The sequence below is a fragment of the Cydia strobilella genome, chromosome Z (assembly GCF_947568885.1).
Source record: "Cydia strobilella chromosome Z, ilCydStro3.1, whole genome shotgun sequence".
NCBI classification, from domain to species: domain Eukaryota; kingdom Metazoa; phylum Arthropoda; class Insecta; order Lepidoptera; family Tortricidae; genus Cydia; species Cydia strobilella.
In genome coordinates, this window is record NC_086068.1 from 17,366,891 (window position 1) to 17,393,891 (window position 27,001).

At 35.9% G+C, this 27,001-nt stretch overlaps 1 protein-coding gene across 2 annotated transcripts; it reads right to left on the bottom strand.

Moving 5' to 3' along the window:
• LOC134754419 (protein grindelwald) lies at positions 1-26,847 on the bottom strand. 2 transcript variants are annotated; one of them, XM_063690742.1, is made up of 5 exons: positions 26,705-26,847; positions 17,509-17,714; positions 8,330-8,395; positions 5,486-5,619; positions 1-4,440 (listed from the first exon to the last, which is right to left on the bottom strand). In XM_063690742.1, the coding sequence occupies exons 2-5, from the start codon at positions 17,705-17,707 to the stop codon at positions 4,123-4,125; spliced, it is 717 nt and encodes a 238-aa protein (XP_063546812.1). In that variant the 5' UTR covers positions 17,708-17,714; positions 26,705-26,847; the 3' UTR covers positions 1-4,122. The 2 variants fall into 2 exon arrangements, with proteins under 2 accessions (XP_063546812.1, XP_063546813.1); XM_063690743.1 differs by lacking the exon at positions 26,705-26,847 and adding an exon at positions 19,542-19,564.
• Positions 26,848-27,001: the final 154 nt, after the last annotated feature.

Sequence of the window (27,001 nt, forward strand, 5' to 3'; positions counted from 1 at the left end):
GTGTCACTTCAGTACCAATTTAGGATATGCATTGTTCCGGCGGATTTGAATCCTCCGGATATACGTCAAAATTGCCTGCAACCTTAAATATTGATACTCCAAATTGACGTTTATTTTGTGCTGGCATAACTCGTATGTTTTTAACATTTGGCATTGATCCTATTAAACAAAGACTATTTTCTCAGGAAATATTTTATCTCCAAAGTCATAAGGTACAAAATGTTTATTTCGATTATTAGCACAATCGAATTAAGTCTAACCTCGAAATGCTTCCAAAGATATGAAATTTGGTATGTATGTTGATTAAAGGTCTCTTTTTCATGTCCACACTATTTGAGATTTGGGGACCTCGAGGAATCGCAGCCATCTTGGAAAATGTGTACCATCCTGGAGAAATTTGCGTTTTACTCTAAATGTACGTTCTCTAAGAAAATATGGTGTAAGGCAACATTAAAGCTTATTAAATTCTACCCAAAAAGTCCTAGATATCTTTGCGGAAAAAATACATCTTGTTATAGAAAATAATAGCTGAATCCAGATTTAGCGCTTATACCCTTTCATGGGATATTCTCTTAATATGAAACTTGGAGGAATATGATTTCCACTTTTGTCTATACATTTGTACACGTTCTACTCCAATATCAACATTTTACTCGACTGCGACTTAAACAGAAAGTAGGGTTATGGGTTTAAGTACTGAAAATCAGTACACCCTGTAGCTCAGGATACTGGACGGATTTTTTAAAATGACATATCGGTAGATTCCTCTTGGCCATCATAACCTGTTTACACTTGTTTTATTAAAGAAAAATCAATACAGCCGCCCTGAGAGGACGCCGAATATTAAATTATATTTTTACTTCTAGCGCCTAAACTATTGAGTGGATTTCAATAAAATAGACATCAGTAGATCCATAATTGGTACACGAGTGCTATGCAATACAAATTTACTGAATTAAATGGAGGAAAAATGTTTAGAACTTAAAAATGTGACTGCAAAAACAGATTTTAGGTCTTAAATGGGGTTTAAAAATAGTGACAGTAATGAAATTTGACACCTACAATTTCAGGGATCCCTGTTTGCGTATCATAAAATTGGAGCTTCGGGGACCACGGGGATCAAACGCCATCTTGAAAAGTATAAGTATTTTTCGGTTTTTCTGTTTTTCTCCGAATATCTGGGTTTAATGTGAATACTGTGTATGGCGAAACAAAAGCTTATTATACACAAAAAAGGCATAAAACACCATGTCCCTAAAACGGAGCTTTCTTCTAGAAATATAGTTATTATTTTAGCGTGGTTGATGTTTCTTTAGGTGTCAAAGAAACAAAGTCTCAACGTCATTGTGTCGTACTATACGTGAGACATAAGTAACTTTTTCCATCGTAATTTCACAGAAACGTAAGAACGTGTCTTGCTAGTCAGTCTCGGTACAAAAAGTACTGAGGTTAACTGAAGTAGCATGACAAATAGGTACGAAAGTTTCCGAGAAAGTTACGATGAAAAACAATTAATTATGCACTACATCTGTACACAGTGTAAGACAATAAAGTTGACACTAGGTAGGTATAAATAGTCCCATTCTATTCTACGATTGATTTCGATTCTTACGCTTTTGGTAAATAAATCAACGACTGGTACATACATTAATTAGACAAGTTAATATAGTATACTGAAAAAAATCAATACTTATACATAATATAACAAGGACGGTTACTTTTGTTCACTAACAACGTATTTATATAATTATGAAGAAGCAGCCACTCTAAATTTCAAAAAAGTTAACAGGATACACAGTAAGCAAAAAGTATTTATATTTATAACGTTCCAACACACACAACGAACCAAACTACTTCAGCCATGCTGAATGTTTAACCCGAGTCGAACTCGATCTCAAGGATGACTCACGCTAGACCGGGCCGGGCCCGGGCCGTGGCGTCCGACATGTCATTTTCTATGACGGCTGATCGGTGATCACGTGGTGCTTTCCATAGAAGACGAAGCGCCGGAAGCTCTGGCCCGGCCCCAGTCCTGTCTAGCGGGAGTCATCCTTTTTACATATAAAATAAAACAAGATAACTGAAATATAATTATAGAGAATTGTACAATCGAGAGCATAATAGGGTTAATATTTGTTTTAGGTTTTAGGTAATTTTTTAATTCTTAGTTAATTTTAGTTTTTGTTTTATTTTATAAGTAGCTATAATTTTGTTTCATTTAATATATGACGTTCCACGGGTAAAGATACCGTATGCCGGTTGGCACTTACGCTATTATTAACGACGCTCTATTACTAATACGGCGCTACGCGACGTAAGTACCAACCGCCACAAAGTACCTTTACTCGTGGTACGTCACATATTCATATACTGTTGGAAATCTATAATGCTAATGTAACTTATATATTCATTATCTTTTCAATAAGGGTCATACACATTCCATAACATGCTTAACTCGTCCGCGTCTTTCCTGCAGACGTCACAAAGTTGAGGGAATCAAGCTTAGTAATTTTTACGCTGCACCCCTACAAGCGAGATAGGTACATTTTTTCAGCACGCTTTAGACTCAAATAAGAAAAACGTGATATATAACTACCTACAACGCGTGTGTACCCTAGTTGTTGACGTTTATCGTATTGTCCAAAGAAATGAAGTTCTAAAATGTGTTTGACCTATAAATAATTAATTCAATCACTTTTCTAGACTATGTTATAGAAGTGCCAAGAGAAGAAAGAGTTTTCGCTTATCTGCAACCAAAATACTATACAACTGGACAATTCTTCACGATCTAACAGCGAATTCGTCAAAAATGTGTCAAGTGCATTGTAAACGCTCCACTAATTATTCAATACCTAATAGATTATTTATAATTTGTGTATAATGTGCGTATACTACATACATGTACGTACACCCATCTGCAAAATTGCATTCTCACTTTATTATAAATCAGTTTATTCATGAAGTGGGAATGCAATTTTGCTGCAGGGTGAATGCATTCATAAAGTGGTCTATGCAATTTTTTAGTTGGCTGTAAAGTTAAAAAAATATAAGTAATATAATCCTCTTGGAAAGAAACATTGTCTTACCTCTAATTATGTATAAGTATATTTTTTACATCCCCCTCATTCACCAACGTATCTGAATGCTGGGAACTACTTAACGTAGGTGCATTAATTTAATTTCCTAAAATAATTTATTTCTCCTACCCATTTCGTACCTTGCCACAGTGACAATAGTAAGAGGTCTCTCGCGACTTTCATATTGATTGTCACTGTGACAGGGTACGAAATGGGTCGGTAATTAAATTCGTTGACTGTACCCAAAACAACCCGATTTAGACCACCATGTTCAAATACTCCTGCATTCCATTTATCATAATACCAAGATATTATGTATACCTACATAAGCAATGACTTGAGCAAAGCGCAGCCATCCCTACCCATACCTATTTATTATAATTAATATAAAATATTACAATAATTGTTCTAAAATATTTCTAACATTAAATACAATGTGATGCTCCTGGAGATTTACGAGTAGGTACATACATAGGTACAACTCTTATGTATAAAAATCCTCTTAGTAGAAGATTTCCCATTTATGAATGTTACTAATTTATTTTTATTGCTCTCCTACCTAATTCATATCTTTAAGATATTTTGATTGAAGAGTTCCTATTTAAGTACATTTTTTACATTTAAATTAATGTAGTCTTCTATTATATAAGTAATAAGAAAACGATGTATTTATTTCTCGTTCAGTCAATTATTCGTATATTATTCTCTTGCGTAAGACGATACCTATGGACGATACCTATCGGAAAAAATAGTACGAGTATGCCTACATTATAATCTCAAAACCAATACTTGAGCTGCTCTACGAAGGGTCGCGCACTACCGAAACGCTTCTACTATTGATTAAACTTAAAGAGTACCTAAAATAAATAGTACCTAAGTGCTAAGTGCAAGTTGCAGCTATCGAAGGAATCTACGATTTAAATAATAAAATAGATGATGACTAAAGTCGCTCAGATTCGTGTCGTATGTTTATACAAAGAGATTACTAAACATTCTTAATAGTTAAAGATTAAGTAATGTTGAATCTGGTGCCTACCGCTGAGCATTAGAACTTGTGAGTGGTGGTGGCGCGCTCGGGAGGAGTGACGTTCAAGGCCATGTTATCGTACGAGAAGTCCAAGGTGGTGTCCTCGGCGGGGTGGCGGTTGCTCAGCGCCGTGCTCATCGTCTTGGGGGTCGTGGCCCCCTGGCTCTTCTCGGTCTGCGAGGTCCTGGTCTCCAGGTCTCGCGCGTTTAGGGGTTGCGGTCGTTTTAGGGGTTCAGGATTCGATATGTCTAATTTAAGTTCTGGTTTCGGTTTCGGCATTTCCGCGTGAGGGTTGTGATGGGTGAGTCCCGTCGCCGGATACTGCTTTACTCGATTCTGAAAGAAATTGAAATATTATTCTAACTGCTCATTGGTTTTGGTGTCTATAAATAGGGGACGTGACTTTATTACTTTCCTATTTTTTTATTTACCACTGTCAGCGTGATGAATATGTATAAATTATAAACGACACCGAGCTAGGCCGCAGAGGTGCAGACGGACAGACGGGCATTCTGATAGACAGACAGACAGACGGACATGGCGAGACTGTAAGGATTGATCACAGAACCTTAAAAACGTAATATCAGTTCAATTTATTGATTTAAATGTATGTATTTATTTAAAATATATTTACAAATTACAGTAGGTACGTTCAACATCGACTCGTCAAAAAAGGATATATACCAGGTGTTCACGAGGAAACCGAAAGATTTTAACCACGCCTTTCTGAGACCAAAAGAAGGAAAAAATGTAATAAGAGTTTAGGTCAAATTCGCAAAAAAAAAATGTTTTGGTTTTTTTTTTAGATTTTTTAAATGTATTTGTACATAAAAAGAAATGTTATTGGTAAACTTGTCACTTAAAATGGACTTTTACTTTTTTTTTCGTAAAACATAGTTTTTACAGTGTTACGACTTGTCACTTTTTGACATCTATCAATAAGGATACTTAGACTACGTCCCATAGTGGCAACATCGCCATCAAATATGCGTTTTGCACTATGTAACAATAAAAACTTGTTTTTTTTTAAATTGGTATTAACTCTGAAACTAGGAGAATTACAGAAAAGGTTATAGGACATTTTAGTGTTTAAATATGTTCAGGAATATGCTGTTAAAATTATTCGGTTACCTCATGTTACACCGTATATATATATATATATATACACAAGGCATATAATGACTATATACACTATAATCATTATCATTAACTATATTATAATCCAAATTGTTTTTTGTTTCATTTCGCTCGCCTAACCACGCTTTGTGGAGTATGGTACAAACGTATTCTCACCCCAGAAAGTATCAACCCATCTATTTCCAGGAACCAAAACATCCGTAAATACTGGTAGTATTTGTGTGAAATGGATGCAGCGACTCACCTTTGTAGGCTGGAACTTTTGTTTAATATACCGCCAGGAAAATTTTGCGCGGCAGATGAGCACCAGGGCCAGTAACAAGACGGCGAGTGCCACGGCGCTGAGGATAAGCGCCGCGCGCGCCTGCCGCTCCACACCTTACAAACAACATCGGTACACTTTTAATTACGTTCCTCGTTACAGAAGGAGAATTGGCTACCGTATTGCAACAACGTTACTTTCTGTCACGAACGGAATTAAGACGAAAGGGGACGAAGTAACGTGACCGCTTCTCTATAAAAATGCTCATTTTTCTCTGGATATTGACATTATAGAAAAAATAAGCAATTTGAAGCGGCTAATAAATTCCATAATTTTTTTAAAGCCTATAATAATAAAAAATCGAAAGAATAATATAAAAATAAGGGGCTACGATTAATATAGAATCAATTATCTAAAAATATTTTCAATATAATAATATCCAGGAAGGAAAATTCCCACGTTTGTATGGAGAAGTGGTTATCCACTATCCTCTTAAGTCCAACTGTAAATTTATTTATTAGCTCGTTTATAGTTACTTACATCAAAATTAAGAGATCAACATATTCACATACATATATGTAGGTATTACAATATATAATTCGCCAATGCTATTACCATTTTACAAAATATACATAGGTCCTGCAAAACAACTAAGCAAATGCAGCTAATTACTTGGGTCACTACGTACCTACGCACCTATATACCAGATATTTGGGTGTAATCGGTCTGCATAATAATAAAGAATCCCTTAGGTTCCCAAAACGTTATACGGACACAAAGTGGTTTCTAGTACTCCTAGAGGTTTTGTAGGCATGTCAATAATATGTGACGTCTCACGAATTAAGATACCTCATGCCAGTTGGCGCTTACGCTATTATTAACGCCGCTCCAATACTATTACGGTGCTATGCGACGTAAGCGCCAGCCGCCATAAGGTACCTTTTTCCAGGAAACGTCACATATAAGCATTTTATTTTATGCTCCTGGTCCTAAGCATTAAAAAAACAACAGAACCTTACTTAAAAAAATAGAATTTACGTAAGTTGGTTTTACTAATTCGCAGAGGCATCATAAAGGCATAATGATATAGTACTATACTTCGTTTATTTTAACATTAGAAAAAGGGTACGATAAAAAAATTGATAGTAAGTATTACTTATCATAATTATATAATAGTATGATCATAGCTAAAATAAGTGTTCCGTTTTTTTTTTCAAAACAAAATTTTGCACGGACCACTAAAAACGAAGTATGCTCACTACCCTTGCCTAAGGCGGAAGATTTACAAAACAATTGTCGATTTCGAAATACCTATAACTCTAATTAGAAAAAACTTTCGCTCCGCGCATCGGAATTACCTAAACAATTACGGATTTTATTAAAGCATTGCAATGAATGGACAGGACTGAGCAAAGCAGCAACGCAGTCGATAAATAGTTATTTGTTTTACTATAGGGGGCAAAGTTGTTTTTAACCTCTCGTGCTAATATTAGTACCCTCCCGAACAAGCGAAATATTCCAAAATTGAATTACGAGTATAGCGACTGGTTCGAAAAATGGAATCTTGAGCGTTGCGAGGGTTTCAAGGCACGAGGGTTAAACAAATCTTGCCACCGGTGAAACACAAAAAAAATCACCACACCAACACAAGGAAAATACTAACTAAAATATGAATCAAAATCAAAGCAAATCAATTCAATATGAATGTTATTAAATATTTATCATACAGAGTCATCATTTAAAAGTAAATTCTACCAGCCAACATAAGGAAACAACTCAAAATTTGAATTTGATTACTTTGCCTCACATGTGGATAAAATGAAAATTTCTCAGTTTTTGAACAATCAAGAGAGCCTTTACCAGCTGGTGTGCAGCTGAAGTAGTTTTCTAATTTTATTGACAGCATTCGGTTCATCTATTTATTCCATTAACAATACAATATTGTGTTTCATGTCACATGTGTTTGAAATATAACAAATATTAGACAAATTTTATACAGACAGTAACAATAAAATTTAATGATATGTATTTATCTAATGTCAAAGACTAGGACAAGCATTAAAAGGTTGTTGGACAATAAAACTTCTGTCAGAGCTGTTAGTTAGCAAGGTATGCCCATTTGTTTGAAAACCTCCTAAACATAGTCATAATGGCTACCAGAGGGCCTAGCCAAGATGCCAATCGTTTGAGCCGTAGCGAACGAAACAGTACTCTTCCATATACCTAAGTGCAAACGAGACATTAGCGTTTCGTTCGCTACGGCGTAAACGACTGGCATGTTGACTAGGCCCCCAGGTATGCAGATACGTTAACCTAATCGTTCGTTAATAATGGAACGTTCTAGTAATTTCAAGCCCAATAAGGCAATAACATTCATAGGATCATCTCGAGTTCTGTCCTGTCCATCTGGTACTTGTGTTATCTCGGCTTTATAGAAGCCGCGCAGAGGGTGCGTGTGCCATAACAGTGAATATAATAACATTCATAGGATCATCTCGAGTTCTGTTCTGTCCATCTGGTACTTGTGTTATCTCGGCTTTATAGAAGCCGCGCAGAGGCTGCGTGTGCCATAACAGTGAATATAATAACATTCATAGGATCATCTCGAGTTCTGTCCTGTCCATCTGGTACTTGTGTTATCTCGGCTTTATAGAAGCCGCGCAGAGGCTGCGTGTGCCATAACAGTGAATATAATAACATTCATAGGATCATCTCGAGTTCTGTCCTGTCCATCTGGTACTTGTGTTATCTCGGCTTTATAGAAGCCGCGCAGAGGCTGCGTGTGCCATAATAGTGAATATAATAATTAATTAGATATACACTTACTGCCATAATCTGTAGTGGACTCGGGCCCTTGCGACCGGCGCATGTACCGCAGATCCAACAGGTAACCTGAAAAGGACGCCAAAGGTTTACAAGTCCGTTAACTCTCAGAATGACGCCAGTGGCGTAACTAGGGGGGCGCAGGGGGGGCAAGTGCCCCGGGCGCCATCCAGAGGGGGCGCCAAAATGGGCAAAAGGCAGCAGCAGGGAAATTTTTGTCAGTCGTCAGGGGGCGCAAATTTGGTGACTGCCCCGGGCGCCATATCCTCTAGCTACGCCCCTGTTAGGGCTTATTTTACATTGAGACAATAGGTATCCTTAACTTTTTGCGGTAAGTTTAAAACTTTTTGTGAGTTAATAAGGGATATCCAATGTATCTTTCTAAAATCCGAAGGTCATTCTCAGAGTTAACGGACTGTACTGTGATTAGGTACAAATGGAAAATGACCATTCTGAAGTAAGACCAAAAGTAATAGTATCTAAAGTGAATCTAGTCAATATGCAATTGTGCTAAAAACAAAATTGTAATCGTTGTAAATTAATTATGCCAGAATGGAATTTTGCCCCTTATAAATTATGAGCAAAATGAAATACGCACAAAGTAAATTCGAGAAAGTTATTTACAGTAGATTATTTAGCTTCATACAAGCAAACAAAATACTTAATTCGAACCAGTTCGGATTTCAGAAAGGAAAATCTACATCATTGGCAATATTTAAGATTTTTATGCACATATGGGATGATATTAATAATAAGAGACCATGTTTTGCTCTTCTGTTGGACCTGTCTAAAGCCTTTGATTGCGTAGTTCATATAACTGTTTTACGTCAATTAGAAAATCTAGGAATACAAGGAAATGCTCTGAAACTTTTCAAAACTTATTTATGTGATAGGAAGCAGGCGACAGTTATAGAATCGTTTAATAGTTTAACAAAAACCATAGAGCAGGAGCAATCAGACTTTGAAACTGTCAACGTAGGAGTTCTGCAAGGAAGTGTATTAGGTCCACTTATTTTTCTAATTTATATTAACGAATTACCCAAAATTGTCAATGAATTATGCGTTCTATTTGCTGATGACGCTACACTTTTATTTTCAGGATCACTAACAGATGAGCAACTTGAACACAATATAAACAACACACTAGGCACTGTAATTGAATCACTGAAAACATTAAACCTTAATGTAAATTTAAACAAAACAAAACTCGTTCAGTTTAGAAATTATAGAACTTCACCTATGTCTATCACCGTAACACAAGGAGCGGTGACAATAGAACAAGTGGACAGCGCTAAATTCCTAGGAATTACAATAGATTCTCATCTCAATTGGAAGTCTCACATTGCAGATTTAAACTGTAAAATTGCAAAAGCAGCTTATTATCTATACTCTCTGAAACATGTTCAGAAAATATCGTTAAGAGCGCATACTATGGAAATGTATATTTACAACTCACTTATGGCATAATTTATTGGGGTGACTCTGTTGATGTTCTTACTACATTCAGGTTACAAAAAAGATGCTTACGAAACATGTTGCACTTGCACCACCGTCACTCAGTTACAAATGTTTTCAAGGAAAAGCAGATTCTAACTCTAACTGGAATCTACATCCTCGAGCTTTGCCTCTTTATAAAGCGCAATGGAGAGTATTTCACAAAACTGTCCTCAATTAATGATAACTTGCGCGTGCAATATAAATATAATTATCGTATCCCAAAGGTGAACAATAAACTTATGGATAAAAGTGCCTACATTGCAGCAATAAGAGTTTTTAACAAGTTGCCTGTCGAAATAAAGTCTGACGAAAGCAAACAATTTAAAACCATTTAAAAAAATGGCTTATTAGTAGTGTTCTACAGCGTGAAAGAATTTCACGATTATGATAATAGTGCATGCATGTATTAATTTTGTTATTTAGTTATAGGTTAGTCTTAAGTATATTGTACGTCCGTGATGGATAAACCGTTGCTTCCTAAATGTATTATTGCCAACATCTCTGTACACAGTTATTCAATAAATATTATTTTATCATATCTTCAGAATGTTCATAGAATAGAATAGAACGTAAATAGAATATTCAAATTATTGTACATATTTCAGATGACATCTTTACAATCGATATTTTTTCTGACAAACAAACAAAAATGGACAAAATATTTTTCGACCTGTACCATATTTCACATTTTTACTATTGGACATAATTATTTTATGCTGGATAGACAAATTTCCTAATTGATATAATTTAAATTGTCATTTTTCTACTTTGACGTATAATTTCGAGTGGGCAATTTTCCATTTGTACCTAATGATAGTAAATCACGCCAAAGTAACCAATGTTTACTTTGTCAAGCTTTAGTAAATAATAGGTATAAGGTAAGGTACCTAATACTAATATTTAAGTTATGGTCTCTGTGACTGACTATGCATACAATATTTATCCTATCCTAGGCTGTAAATTTTGCTGTCATCATCATCACTTCTACTCTAACATACAACAATTTGGTAGCACCCTTTTTATAAATTGCCAAAAGCTTACCTGCAAACGATAAAGACCCTTGTCTAAAACATAACAAGAAAAAACGGGATGTTTTTAAAAGAAACAAGTAAACATTGTCAGGTTAAAGTATCAGAGAGCAGGTAACAGGTGCGCGGTCAACACCCTCGCACATGAGAGCGGATAAGCAGATAACACAAAGCAAATCATATTGAGACTAGCTAAGTAGGCGACTTAATGGCGCGTTCTAAATTAAATATTACTCTTAAGATGCCTGGGATTTCAGTTTTCATAAAATTTCTCAGAAAGTTTAATAGATCAACACCTACAGGTTATTGAACATAACTACAAAGGAAACTAATCCACGCCACCGAAGGGGATAGAACCTGTACAACCGATTATGGGTAAACTATTTATTTATACTTGGTCCATTATTAAAGTAAGTTGAATAGAATCTAGCTCTTGTTAGTCTAAAGCAGACACGCTTTGAGAGCTTTTACGAGAAAAACTGCTGTAAGGTTTCGAAATGTTCGCTAGAGAATAATGCGATAACTAACTCAATTTCTTAGTATTTTAGCTTGCATAGCATGAAAAGAATTGATAGCACCATAGTTACGAGGAATTGCGCCAGTAATTAAGTGTAGCACACATTGGTGACGTGCCTGCGCGTGTGTGCGCGTAACGTGGGCAGGTACCTGTCGCAGTCAACAGACCGTGACGGCTAGGGCATTGTAGCATTGCGCCCTTTACCAATGAAATACTTTTAACTCGATTGTCACTTGATGCAGTAAAGTGTGTTGACATATTAGACCGGTGGTCCAGCTTGGGTACCTATACCTACTCGTACTTAGTACGTAGGTACAGATGTAGTGCATAATTGTTTTCCTTCGTACTTTCTCGGAAACGTTCGTATTTGTCATGCTACTTCAGTCAACCTCAGTACTTTTTGTACCGAGAGTCGAGACTGACTGAAATACCGACTATGGGTTTGGCCGACTAGCCGACTAGTCGGCTAGTCCGCCATAAACAATATTTTTGATCCCTGAGTCACGCGCTATTTATCATATTATATCAAAGATGTTTCCTGCTTGTTCAAACTCCTAATGACTGGTCGTGTGGAGTCCCAATTCCACTATATTCAGTGATCTTGATTCGATTAGTACTATATCTTGTTGCGAACTTTTCCAGTGTTTTGTTTCCCTTACGTACCTACGTGAGTGGTCTCTACGAAAAATGTGCTTCGCCATCACACATACTCGTAACATTGATAATTTCTCTGCGGATTATCTCATTTTTAATTCGTTCTCGCAGGGAAACTAAAACACAATTTCTCTCTCGTCCTTAAAGCATGGATTTTTCTTAACAAACCCGTGCTTCGTGAAGTCCTAGAAGTTTAATTAAAGACCTGAAAGAATAATAAAAATAAAAATTACCTACTACAATATAGCGATTGTAGGTTCCTAATTATAACCAACTACAAAATAGTCATTTAGTCATTTATTCAATATTGCATTGTCATGTACATAATAAGGTGTTAAGGTGTACAATAGTACAGTTTTTCTATTCTATTAATTCTAATTTACATATTGTAATTAAGGTAACATAATAAAGGTAACATAAGGTAACATAATATTGTACGGACTGCAGGGACATACCTGACTTTCGTATTATGCACCCTAAATAGGTAGGTATTTATGTAAGTAAAAAAAGTATAAAACAAGATAAATATTGGCTGTTTCTTACATGTATGTCTTGTTTTTCTGTAACTTATAATAGGCCGACTAATCGGCCTTTTTTGCCAACTAAACGCCGACTACAAATATGGCCGGATAGTCGGCTTTCCTGACTAGTAGGCAATCACTAGTTCGTACGTTTCCGTGAAAATACGAAGGAAAATAATTATGCACTACGTCTGCTACGAGACATGCTACGAGACGTGTTCCAGAATCTCGGCATGAGTTCCCTATTGCATTCTAGAAATTGCCAAATAAGGCTCTACATCCAGAACAATATATTATACTTCTCAGTTCTCACTATTTTTTTTTAAATACATTTATTTACATACAAGATATATACAGTGGTACTACGTAAACGAAATTACGTTACGTTCTCACTATTAGATGACACTACGCACATTGGCGCTAGTCGTTATTTTTTGCCGTAAACTTACTTTCTAGAGTTTATATCTGCTTAACGGTTCAACAAAAAATTATGAAAAAAATATCTAATAATCTCCATTTTATGTACAACATTCCTAACGTTTGACTTTTTCCTTATGACATAGTTTCTCCATAAAAGGAACATTACGACAGGTCGTTTTGCGTCTAACTTTGCTTATATCTCCTAAACGGTTTATTCGATTAAAGTTATTTTTAAACTAAAATAAATGTTTTAACCGGCACTACAAATGCAATGTTTCATAATGTTAAAAAATAATATATTTTTTTAAGAAATCGAATATTATTCAACATTTCGTGCGTATGCAGCTCGAAAAAAGCGTGGCCGGCAGTCGTGTGCTAGCTTTGAGACGAGGAGGCTGTGTCGCTCGTCGCTCCATGCCTTCCTTGTACTCTGTATGCTTGTGCTGAGCCCAAGTGCAATAAAATTGGAGTTATTGTGGCTAAAGACTAAATAACTGCAGAAAGTTGATTTGGTTCTGACGCGCTTCAGCAGCTTCGCTTTCGCAGCCTATTATAACGAAAATAATGACAATATTTCCACTTATGTTTGAGAAAGCTTCATTTGAAATATAAAAATAAAAGTTTTCTAACATGCGCGGACATATTGCCATTTTTACGTTTTGAATAAAGTTCGATTCCTAACAAAACAATAATTAATTGATTAATATAGGTATATTTACGTTGTATATAGATATTTATTTATTCATTTTTAAGTTTTTTTTTTAAATTGTGTTGGGAGATTGGGTAATCTCACATTGATTGGTAGTGGTTGATGATGAAAACGAACAGTGACAAGTAAGAGTCAATTGATATTCTTTTATAAGCTAATCATAAATGAAAGTAGGCATAACCCGAATATAAACTATTAATAAATCATGACCATTACAATTGATTAAGCCGTTTAGTAAAAAGACCAAAACGGCCTGTCGTATTTTTTTATGGCAAAACTATAAATTAAGGTGAAAGGAAAAAATCTAACGTACTACTTACCACCGCAACGATAATACGAGTACCTATGCTATAATGTAATAGTTAGTTCGTATTTTACAAATGTTTTCTTGTTCAGATACGAATAGACCTTGCATTTTGTGGAGGTGGAAAATTATTTTAATGGTAAATAATACCTCTTTAATTCAGGAACTATATACTTACTTACTGTTACGGTCTAGAGCGTATTTCTTCTAAAACAAATAAACAAATAAATTATAGGTATGAATCTTTATTTATTGTTCAACAATTGTAACATTTAATATTTTTCTTGAAATTTATAGTTTCACCGTAATAAAAATAATACAACGGGCCATTTTGCGGCTAACTTTGGTTATTTCTACTTAACGGCTAAATCAATTAAAATTATTTTTAAACTAACAATAATGTTTTAAGAGCTGACGGTTTTCCACCGCGATAGAACCGGCCGACGATTTGTTTTATTAACAATATCATCTAAATTCTAAACTATCATCTGACAAAGTATAATGAAATGGGATGCGATGACTGAAAAGATTTTTTTTTACGTGTTTATGTGACCAGCTGACCTTCCACCGAGATAAAACCGGCTGACGATTTTATTATTCACATTAGCATCTAAACTATCATCTGACAAAGTATCATGCGGGAGGCGATGACAATTTTTTTTTGCTTGTTTCGCTGGCTGCCATTCCTCAACCCACCAACGGAGCGGCAGCTGACGTCCACGGGGGTTCATCATACATAGCCGTTAACCACTATATCGGAGTTATTGTGGCCAAAAAATAAAAAACAGCAGAGCGCTGATTGGGCGCGCTTGTAATATAAATTTCCCACGAATGATATTCCCACGTATTGTTTGAGAAAACTTCGAACTTCGAAAAATAATACTAGTTAAACACTACTTCCCAAAATTTTATATGTAGGTAGACTAGGTAGTAGGTACTTAATTTTATAAATTAACTATTAATGGCATTATTTATATTTATTTTTTACGGATAAAAAAATTACTATAAAATAAACACACTGTACGCCTCAATTTAGTACATACCAAGCTCTAGCTATAAATTTTAATTAGTCGAATTGACTTAGGTATTTATTTGTAAGAAACAGATAAAACACAAATTAACTAATTGAGGCTTGCGAAGAATAATGCGTAAGGGAATATATTTTTATTATAATTTACGACCTCCACTAAACGCATGATCCACTCATACTCAAACGACAAAATATACACAAATATTTGCAAAAGATACACAAATACGAGTATAGCTCCAACCGCGCGCCTCTGGGCTGTAGCTTATTCTTTGAACCTCGTTGTGGTAAATTCACGTACGATCGCAGTGAGCGGGGTGCGGGGTGCGGGTACAGAGACGCTGAGACGCTCAAGGACACATCAGCGACTATCGTCTTAAATAAAGCAAGACATTCTCGTTATACACGAGTCTTGTTGTGCCCGCGGCTCCGCCTGCGTGTAATTTGGTCTGTTTTTTAAGTTTTGTGATTTGATTTCATAAACTAATTCATATTTTTTATTACATAGGTACATGCTAAACTTCGTTAGATTCGGTTTAGTAGTATTGTTTTATTGGCTTTAATTACTAACACCAAACGAAGTCCACAATACAGCAACGCCTATTTTATTTTTATTAAAACATAGATGTGGTCAAGGTGTAGCCTGTGCGAGTAATAGTGTTCTATCAGAAAAAACGTTAACTTTCTTCTATCGGCCCAGCTGTTCAACCTGAAACTTCCAATATGAATATTTGCGCCAAATGAGTGAATGCGACGCGTTCAGTTAGAGCAGTACAAATATAGCAGTAGGCGGGCTGCGGTCACAAAACTGGTTTCACAGGTCGTCGCCGAGAGACGATAACCAACTTTAAGTCTAGCACGATTAAATCGACAATCTATTGTTGCAAAGCCAGGAGATGGCCCTATTATTATTGTTTGTAGATATTAGTCATCACACGACGCGAGGATTTTCATCGCACACAATAAGTCACCGCGGAAAATGGTATCGTTCTTGGAATTTTGTTTACACCTGACGTTATCTAATTACTCTCCGGCTGACATGCTGACGAGCGATGTAATATCTATATGAATCTGTAAGTATATATTATCTTTGTGGTGTTCTCCATTGCCCACGTAGCTTTACACCACAAGGTTCGCAAGGTGAATAATAATAATTAATCATTTTAAATCATTTATTTCGACCAACTAAGGACCAAACGTTACATTATATTAGAACATTGAATATTTTTAATAAATGCATAGACATATATATTACTTCGTAAAGACCGGCCTTACGAGCACTACGAATGGGGCCGATACATTGGATTTAAAATCGCATTTAGTTACACCAGCGCGCTCAACCGCTCAGTCGTGTGGCGAATTGCGCAGTGGAAAGGAGTCTCCATTGGTGTAAACAAAGGACAAGCGTATGCATACAATTCCGACCGAACACCGACACCTTTCCACTGCGCAATTCGCCACACGACTGAACACGCTGGTGTAACTAAATGCGAGTTTGACTCCAATGTATCGGCTCCATTCGTAGTTCTCGTAAGGCGGGTCTTTACGAAGTAATTATGTATGCCGATGACTAAATGATTTTTACTATTAGGACCAACTTTTCTTTAATATTTGTTTCTTTTCGTAACGCGTTGGCTCCATGGTTGCAATCCTTCAGTGTAACGCGGAATAGGTAGATATCTCTAATATTTGAAAAGACACCCTGTCCTGTACCTATGATATTCCGCTACTTTTGACAGGGATCCTTATTAAATTGTTCATAGTCAACCTCGCCAGCCTCTCCACAGTGGCGTAGCTAGGCGTGGGCGAAGTGGGCCCTCGCCCACGGCCTCTCGCCCCAAGGGGGGCCTCGCGCGAGGCCCCTTCGGGCACAGTGAAAGAAAAGGGCCTCGCAGATGCGATTGCGCCCACGACTAGATTAGTTCACGCTACGCCACTGCCTCTCCATAACCTACTCTAAAAATAGTACATACCTAATAGTTTTGAGGCCGCTTGACGAACCGGTCAAGTTACATATTTACTAGGTGCTTAGTTACATATTTAGTATAGTGCTGTATTGTGTACATACCTACCTACTCGTAATATTGTAAACTTTAACCTAGAAGATAACCATTTAATTACAAACCTGCCGCCGAAATATGTTTTTTAAATTAAATGATGGAAATTATAAAGCATCGGTATTTAAATGTTAAGACTGCGTCGTCCGTCCAGTGGCGCCCTTATTGGGGTAATTGTGTTTTCTAATAAACCAAACCAATTAATTTATGTATAATCAGTATATTACTGTTGTTGTCCTGTTGATTCCCCAACTTTTGGTCTTTGTCACATAACTAGCTAGACAAACGGTGGCCACATTTTTCCGTTTAGGGCCTAAACTTTAGGCTATTACGTCTGGGCGACATGGAGGCCAGACGCCATATGATAGCCACATCACCTTCTGTCACTTTCTTCAGTAGGTAACATAGAGACCATGGCCTTCTGATTGAGTAGGCAGATGAAACGAACCTTGGCATTCCTTGACACACAGCCCCGCGTCGTAGTTGTGATGCGTGGTGTTGCAGATCAGGCTGCAGGGCGCGCAGCGGTTGGTCTCCGGCGAGCAGTACTGGTCCTGCTGGCACAGCAGCTGCCCGCAGCGCACGCCGTCCAGGGTGAGCTGCGCGGACGCGCCCGCCACCACCAGCGCTAGCACCAGCCGCGACATCCTCGCTCTGAAACACCCCTTCATGTTTTGTCATTTTATCATTATTCTCGTAAGACCTAAGTATTTTATCTATATTTTTGAAAAATAGCAGTCTTAACTGTCTGATACTTTTGATTTATATCTAGTCGTTTTAAAATGAGAGTAAGTAACTACATTTTTAATACGAGTATTAAGGTAAGTTGTAGTATGGGCAAGCCGTCCTAAATATTAGCTTTTTTGACTTATGCTTTATGAAAATATGGGTATTTTTTTTTCTAATAATAAATATTTAATGACATTCATTTTACACAACAATAGCAAAATACAAATATATAATATAATATTATTATATATTTTCGATATTCACAAGCATAAAGATAAGGAATATTTTATTCAACTCATAGGTAGCTGTTAAATAGTTATAGTTATAGCATAAATTGTCTTCATATAAGTTGCATCTCATTCATATTTTGATCTTTCCAACAAGGTTTAATTAAACATTTTTGGCATGCGTAAACAAATAAATAATGTAATATGATTTTTGTCAGTAAACGTATTGTCAAATATGTTACTTAATTATACAGCGTTTTATTTTAATTTTTAGGAAGTACCGTAAAATGGGGTGAGTAGGAGCCAAACTGACATTCAAACCTCGATAACATTTTATTTTTACATATGCAAACTGAATGGTATATATATGTAATAAGTGTTCCGAACGTTTGTATTTTAGATTTTATTTTATTTTGGGTAGTTCCATTTGATGAAGTGGAACTTTTTTGAACTGCGATCCTCACAGAACCGAACTGCTATCAGAAAAGTGGGTTAGGTTAGGTTAGAACTGTGACCCTTACAGAAACGAAATGCTATCAGAATATTAGGTTAGGTTATGTTAGAACTGTGACCCTTACTGAAACGAAATGCTACTAGAAAAGTGGGTGGTTTTACCTCCTTTTAGTTAGGCAAACGGTGCTGTCTTTTTCATTTCATTTTCTGGGGTGCACCATCAACAATAAGTAACCTCTCAACGGCATCCCCCATTGAAGTCGGTTTTGTTTTCCTAAAAATTATTTGTGAAATGATTGTTCACTCGGCTCCGACTTTAACGTAATTCTTGGAGTTCAAAGATTTCCTACACATAGGTACCTGTTTGCGTTGCCTGTTGCGATAGGCATAGGTAGGTATAAATTATCAAAAGTTTAGGGATTGTGCATCTTCACCACGCCATATCCTAGTAATCGGTTTAAGTCGAATGCAAATATCAGAGCATACAGTGGTGACTTTACCTAATGATTGGGACCATGAATAAATTGAATAAATAATACTTTCTCTGCATCGTGAGCGGTGACTCATTCCTACCTGTGCGGTGCAACTTGTGCGGATCAACAAACGGATACCCAGTAAGGGACGATTGCCACCTGTTTCTATAGTTCTTAGAACTACACTCGGCTATTTTTGATGTAAAAAGTGAAAGACTTTCGGTTAAAAGCAATGGTTGCTACCTACCTATGAGGTTTAACAAGCTTAATTTAATCAAAGAGATTTAAATATATTGACTAGCATTAAATAGTACGTTGGCATGCATATTTAGATACATATGTATTTTTTTTTTAAGTTATTTTACTTTATCGACTTCAAATTATTGTTTTGATAGATTGTTACATAGTGATTAGTGTTTTTCTGGTTATAAATTGAACCTTTCTAACTAGTTTATGCAACATCGTGCCTATAATCATTTATTTATTTGAAATTTTCTCGCAAAAAATAAATAAATGCCCATGCACTTTTGTGAAGAGATGCCTTGAGCACCGGTGCTGTCTACAGTAAGATTCTTGATAAATATCAGAAAGCGAGTTACCTTGGAATAGCCGAGTCGAGAATCCGTGTCACATGCCGTTACACACTGGGCACTTCTCACGGGGGATATATAGGCTCAAGTATTTCGAACAGTTCAGTCATAGCTGCTATGAGCATTGTAAGTACTTTCAGGACGACCGGCTCGAGTTGTTGCCAGCGTTGCTATGAGACGGAATAACTACAAACCTTTCAAATTTCATTTCAATTGAAAATTTCCCGGAATTGTGTAGTAAATCAAAATTTGATTCTTAAAAACATGAAGATAATCTTCATGTTTTTAAGTTAAATAGAGAATTTAATAAAAGTAATTTTGTGATATACACTGAAATCCAAAGAGAGAACGCCAGCCTCTCCTCGACCTCTAGGCGACCTAGTTTAATTAAGAAGTTATTATTGTTTTATCAAACACAAGAAATAAAAAAAAATGCCAAAAGCATATCGGGCCTTGCTCAGTGGAAAAGAAAGAAAAGAAACTAACTCCAAAAATTTGGTACTACAATAGGAACGATACATCACTTATAGGCCAAGGAATAAGAAGGTATAGAGGGAAATGCTAGGAACACAATTTTTGACTTCGTAGCTTTATTTGGACTAGTTAGTAGATGAACATATGGGGCATTTTCTATGAAAATGGACCTTATTGTCGATGGCGCTTACGCCGCACAGCGTCGCGCGGCATTGTATTTATATTGCAGCATCGTTTATAACGGCGTAAGCGCCATCGACAATAAGGTCCTTTCTTTATAGAAAATACCACATATCAAAAGTCCCCGACCGTAACCCTGGTGCTGGGGGGAGAGGGGGGTTTAAAGCTTCAATTTTTCGGTTTTTCAATTATGTCTCGGAAGCTATGCGTTTGAGCGACATGGCCACTTATACAAAATGAAAAGTAATTTAATTTGTTACAAGTTATATTAAGTCAAGTTTTTTTGATATCTTGTATAGTTTTTAAGATATCCGCTCTTGAAGGTTTATTTAGGGCTCGTCCGAAGTAAAAACATATAAACTTTAAACAAATAAATATTTTTTTTAAATCCTCTTCACGCTTAAACCGCTGAACCGATTTAGTTAAAATTTGGTAAATAGATGTTTTAAGTCCCGAGACAGGATATAATATAGGTTTTATCTCAAAAATCATACTTTGAAGGTGTGAAATTTGGTGTGAGGGGCATTCAGCTTCTTCGCCGTAGTTGAATTCCTGAGGTTAATACTGTTTAAATTTAGGTTTGAAGTCATGTTTGGTATCATTTTCAACTAAATCAAACATGTAGACCATCCCAAATATTATTTAAATAGGTTCAGCGGTTATTGATTCCCCATACAAATTTCCACCCCACTTTTCACACCCTTAAAAGATGATTTTGGTTATAAAAACTATCCTATGGACTGTCCCGGGACTCAAACCATCTCTATACCAAATTTCAACGAAATCGGTTCAGCGGTTTAAGCGTAAAGAGGAGTTTAATTTTTTTTTTTTTTTTTTTACTTAGGAATGGTGTCATTGTTGATACCTTAAATGAATTCAGCACCCACAATTATACGAAACCGATACCAAACGCGGCCTAGCAGCACCACTGATGTAGATAATCAAGATAAAAATGAGAACCCTAAATAAACCTTCAAGAGCGGATATCTCAAAAACTATACACTATATCAAAAAACGACTTAATAAAACTTGTAACAAATTAAATCCCTTTTCATTTTGTATAAGTGGCCAAGTCGCTCAGACGCATCGTTTCCGAGATATAATCGAAAAACCAAAAAATAGAACCTTCAAACCCCCCTCTCCCCCCAGCAACCGGGGACTTTTGATATGTTCACCTCCTAGTCCAAACAAAGCTACGAAGTCAAAAATTGTGTTCCATGCATTTCCCTCTATAACTTTTTTTGGGCATTAATTTCCTGGCCTATTAGCTGTATGATTTTCTAGTGTTGAGTGTTTGTGCAGAGTAGGTAAGCGGTAAATACAAAATGTTTAAATAAATAACTTAGTAATTATATGTGGTAATCAGTAAAAGATAAAAGTATAAGGCAATAATTTGCCTAAACGTGAGCAAATGCGCGTACGGTGATCTCAGATCAGGCCTGATCACCTTGAGCGCGCGCCAACTGCTCACGTAGGGTCAGCGTGTAGGTACTGCGCATCCTTGTCCACCTTACACACCTCTTATGTTTTCTGAATAACTCAAAGAAAACACGTTCAACGGACGGATACTAAATATGTATTAAACGGACGCAGCGATTAGTCGCGCTCGTGATTCAATTAGAATCACAATTTAATTGATTACGAAAGTGTACGAAAGACAAACCTTGACTAATTTTATATAGTTATCGTTAAAAAAATCAAGGAAAGCGCAATCATCGCAAGCGGCAACGGGACGAATGACAATTGCATCATATTATTGTTTTTGTATCATTAGTATGCAAGAAAAGTCGCCATGAGTAACCGTGCGGCGAGGTGCCACTCCACTAACCACTCTCTACCAATTTACTTCAGGAAAACCAGTTAAGTTAGGTCTCAGATCACGCATACGCATAGCTGTTGTTAAACTGTAGTGGACAAATTATTCCGGGGAAGCGCCGAGAAACGAACTCTACACTTTTCGTGAAAAACGCGTCTGGTCTAAACCATTTGCATGCTGTCTCTTGTTTTGTTTGTTCACTGTGCGAATATTATATTATAAGCCTTGTCGCTAAATAACTCCGAAGTTTCTAATGGAGCCTAGACTGGTGCTACACCTAGTAGGTACTTAGTAGTCACTCTGAACTGAAACCTCACGCTTTTGTTCAGACCAAGCACGAAATCGGACGCCGAGAGCCGAGGTCCGAGCGCGGTTGCGTATTTTATTTTATTACCTCATTGCCGCTGGACCCTAATCATTTTGAGTTGAATTATTTTCTGGTACCTAAAACTTATAACTACTTAGTTCATCTTTCTATTATGGGTTATCCATTATATTATCACACGGTTCATTCGGTCACAGGGGCTGGGAGGGGTTCAAAAAAATGTGAGTTGGTTGGAGTAACAAACATTTCGACGTCTCTTTTGCTTCATCTGTTAACGAAAATTAATTTGATTTATTTGTTCGTTAATTAGTTTTCTAATTATTCTTTAATCAAAAAAATTATAATGATAAATCGAATAGTAAAATTTCGTAAAAATTTTATTGCCAAATGTGTGCCGTCACAGAAGGGGGGGTTGCCAAATGTGACAGGGGGGTCAAAAAATTATAAATGTAATGGTACGGAACCCTTCTTGCGCGTCCGACTCGCACTTGGCCGGTTTTTCAAAATGGCGGAGCCATGGGTTCGCGAGCGCGAGGTGTACAGCTCACAAGAGCCACTATAGGTAGTTATAGACTGAGTAAAATATTCCTGGCTAGCTTATATCACCCAGCACCCAGCTACATGCGCTGGCCCACTCGCCGTTTTACGGGAGCTGTTGTGTGCGGAAGTGATCGAGATAGGTAGGTACAATACTCAGCGCCGGATATTACGTCGACCCAAATCAAATACTATGTCACGCGATTTTCTCACCTTCCGGAAAAGCTATTCTGAAAGAGCCTTATAATTACTTTGGAGTTTGGAGAAATACTTGTTCGAGTAATGCTTCTAAAAAATGAGATCAAAATGAGAACTAACAGGCACTTCTTTGAATCAGTAAAATATGATAAAAATAAATATACTTTTCTCAAACATGCTATGTAATATTGATATTATGTTCTTTATATTAGGCTGGGAAGTATCACGTCTCAGGCGCGGCTAGACGAGAGGTCTGTAATTAAATTTCATACAAAGTTGCAGGCCTAGGCCGGGAAGTGGCTTTTTTTTAATTTTCATTTCACATATATTTGTGACACAGCATCATGGCATTCAGCCATAAAAAAAACTATAACCAATATTTGCTTTTTGGTTCGGAATGACATTCTGCCAATATGACTATTAAAAAAAAACAATAAACGATATTTGATATATTTTGCAGTTTTATTTGTATATAATTTCCAAAAAAATCATAAATAAAACATTATTAACAAACTCCAATAATATTGAATTGCAAATTTATAGTTGGTCAAACCAAATTGGCAGTAAATAAGAACAAAAAAAACTATACTCATCCTTTTCTTTCGGGTGCTAGTACTAGTGTAAGATAAAGATAGTATGATTCTATGTCTATGTTTGAAATAAGACAGTCCTTTGACAAACTATAATTACAAATACAGATTTAAAATATTTCATTTAAATATTAGCATTAAAAATGTCTACTCAAATACGCGTAGGTATTTTTGGAGGTCAGTTGAACATTTTTTTCAGTCTGTAATTTTATTTTATTGGATTTATTGTGCGTTCTTGATTGTGTTATTTAATATGAGTTTCGACGAAAATATTAAATGAATACCTTTTAATTATATTTCATGTTTAACGCAACGATGTATGTGAAGCATAATATCAACAAAAAAAATTAAATCTTAGTTATGTGGCTAAAACTACAGTCGGATGACGTTCGTCAGACGGATGCAAGGCGAAAAAATATATCTTGAAAATTTGTGTAATAAATTGATAAACTACATGTGTAAAATATACGACACGTGTGATAAAGATACGTATAGGTGGTAGTTAGATTTTGTGCCTCGTTTATTTTTAATTTCTTTACAAATAAAACTAATTTCGTGGAGATTTCTTTATTTATTTCATTGCATGTTTGAGAAAAGCACTATACATAAATCGGCGTGGAAAGGGGTTGTCGGCCTCATAACTATCCGGCCGAACGTATATATGCATTCGGCCGGCAACCCCTTACTTCCCAGCCTCTGTAGTAATGTACTATTAAATAAGCTAAAATCTATTTCGAACAAATGTCGCTCGCCCTGGTAGGTAATATTTTGAATTCCGCTATTTTCGCAAAAACTTTACACACTACCCTGGTACCGAGTTCTATGGTCGATCTTAAATTAAATTAAACAAAAATACTTATCAGTATGAATTTAATTAACCAATTACATACGTAACTACAATTATTAACGAGGGATTAATTTTCATTCGAAATGATTAATTATTTATTAGTTTATATTTGATTAATGATGAGGAAATGGATAATCCAATGTATGTACTTCGTTTGTGTTTTTTTTGACATTTAGATTTTATTCTAGGAACATTGTAGGCTAGTATTTTTTATAGTTATATATTTTTTTATGTTTGACGATCTTTTTGTGAAATTCTTAGTATTAGATTTGATCTGTATAATAATTCAATATTATTGTGGAATAATAATAACATCAATTAATTGCCCTTATTATCTTACATTAAGATAATTAGCTTAAGATAATATATGGGGCATTTTCTATGAAAAGGGACCTTATTGTCGAAGGCGCTTACGCTGCATAGCGTCGCGCGGCTTTGTATTTATATCCGAGCATCGTTAATAATGGCGTAAGCGCCATCGACAATAAGGTCCCTTTTTATAGAAAATACCACATATATTATCTTAAGCTAATTATCTTAATGTAAGATAATAAGGGCAATTAATTGATGTTATTATTATTCCACAATAATATTGAATTATTATACAGAGCTTTAAACGAGCAAGTTCTTGTTTATATGTATAGTTCTTGTATATTTCGGTGATCTCGGAAACGGCTCTAACGATTTCGATGAAACTTGCTACACGGGGGTTTTCGAGGACGAAAAATCGATCTAGGGTCTTAGCTCTGGGAAAACGCACATTTTTGTGTTTTTATATGTTTTCCAAGCAAAGCTCGGTCTCCCAAATATTGTACATATTATTCACCATTCATAAGTGCTTGTTGCTAGGCCTACATGAATAAAGTATATTTGAACTTTATCTAACTATGTATGTATTTATCTATATAATTAAAGCTGTTAAAATGTAGTGGACATGAATGTACAATGTATTTATTTATATACATGAATGTACAGGTTACTTACATGTGAAAGGTTGACTGGAAGAGATCCCTCAAAGGGATGTTCGCCTTTGTACGTTTAATTATTGTACCATGTAATTTTTAATATGTATATTTGTACAATAAAGAGTTTACTACTACTACTACTGTACATAGGGATCTGTGTAAGAATGTCCCCCAAATGTTTTTATTTATTTATCTAATCTTTAATTACAAACCGTTTAATAAATATATTTTATTTCATCAATGTATTTTGAATTATTCAATACACTCGAAAACTACTTTAAGCATTTCCGGCAGTACTCTAACAATATTCAAAACACATTGCAATGGATGTTTGAAATTTACTGTCTGTGGTTTCAAAACATCCAATTGAAGGCGATAACAAACAATCATGAGAAAAGAGTATTAGGCAAATCAAATTCGATTTTTTCGAAGAATTAATTCCCCGCAAACTAGAAATCGTTTTAATACCTTCTTTTGGTCCTAAATGTGTGTAATCCGAGTTTGCGCAATCGCAGGAGGTATATTCCAGGGTTATATAGGCAGGTATTCCGTATACCTAGGTATCCCGGATGTACCTAGGTAAACGGGGAAATATGAAGAGTACAAACAGCAGCAGAAGTAGCTAATAGCTAGTCTACTACTGGTCAAAATGATCTACACGGGCTCTTAATTTTTCACTTAAAGTTATACTTAAACCATATTGAACACCTCGTCCACTATGTAAGTTCTGCAACTAACGTACAACTATGTACCAAATTTTTTGTAGTGCGTAATATTTGTATGTAACTGGTTTCGACAATATGGATAGGTTTACATTTAATATTTACCTACCTTGGCACTATGACAAGATCGAATAGAATCACAATTAGTTAAAAAGGTAAAACTCGTATATTTGCGCATTAACTAAGCACCTATCAGATGAGTCACTTCCGAAGAACGCAAAGAAAAACTTTACTATTAAAATCACGTGAGATTGACAGCAGGACGATTAAGTTTAATATAGAGTCTCACTGGCATTGGGAACACCCCAACACACTGATATACCTAGGTACAAGTACATACGTATCTTAACAGGTGCGTAAACCATCAGCCAATTAACTACAACTTAATATCCAATGTAATTTGACTATAATTCAGGACACGATAAGAAAATGGGCTTAATAGGTTTTCGTTCACGCCGAGGTCACTTAATATTATTTATAATTAGTTTAAACAAAATAATTGACTATGTTTACCTTACCTTTATGAAATTACCATCCCAATAAGGAACGTAACACAGTCCACAACGTATTAACTGACTTTCTAAATATAAAACTTGAAACTTCGAAGGCTTCGTGTCGACGGCCAATCGCGGAGGTGGGTAACGGAATGCGGCTCGGCTCAGGCGCAGGTAACAGCGCGCTGTCTTTGTCTGTGTAAGTATACATATAAAATACACAAACGCTACTATTGTTGTGCGCGTGTAAAGTCAACTTAACTGGAAACGACATAAACCAGGTTTTGTTACCTGATACGAAAACTGCACTTCACGAGAAGT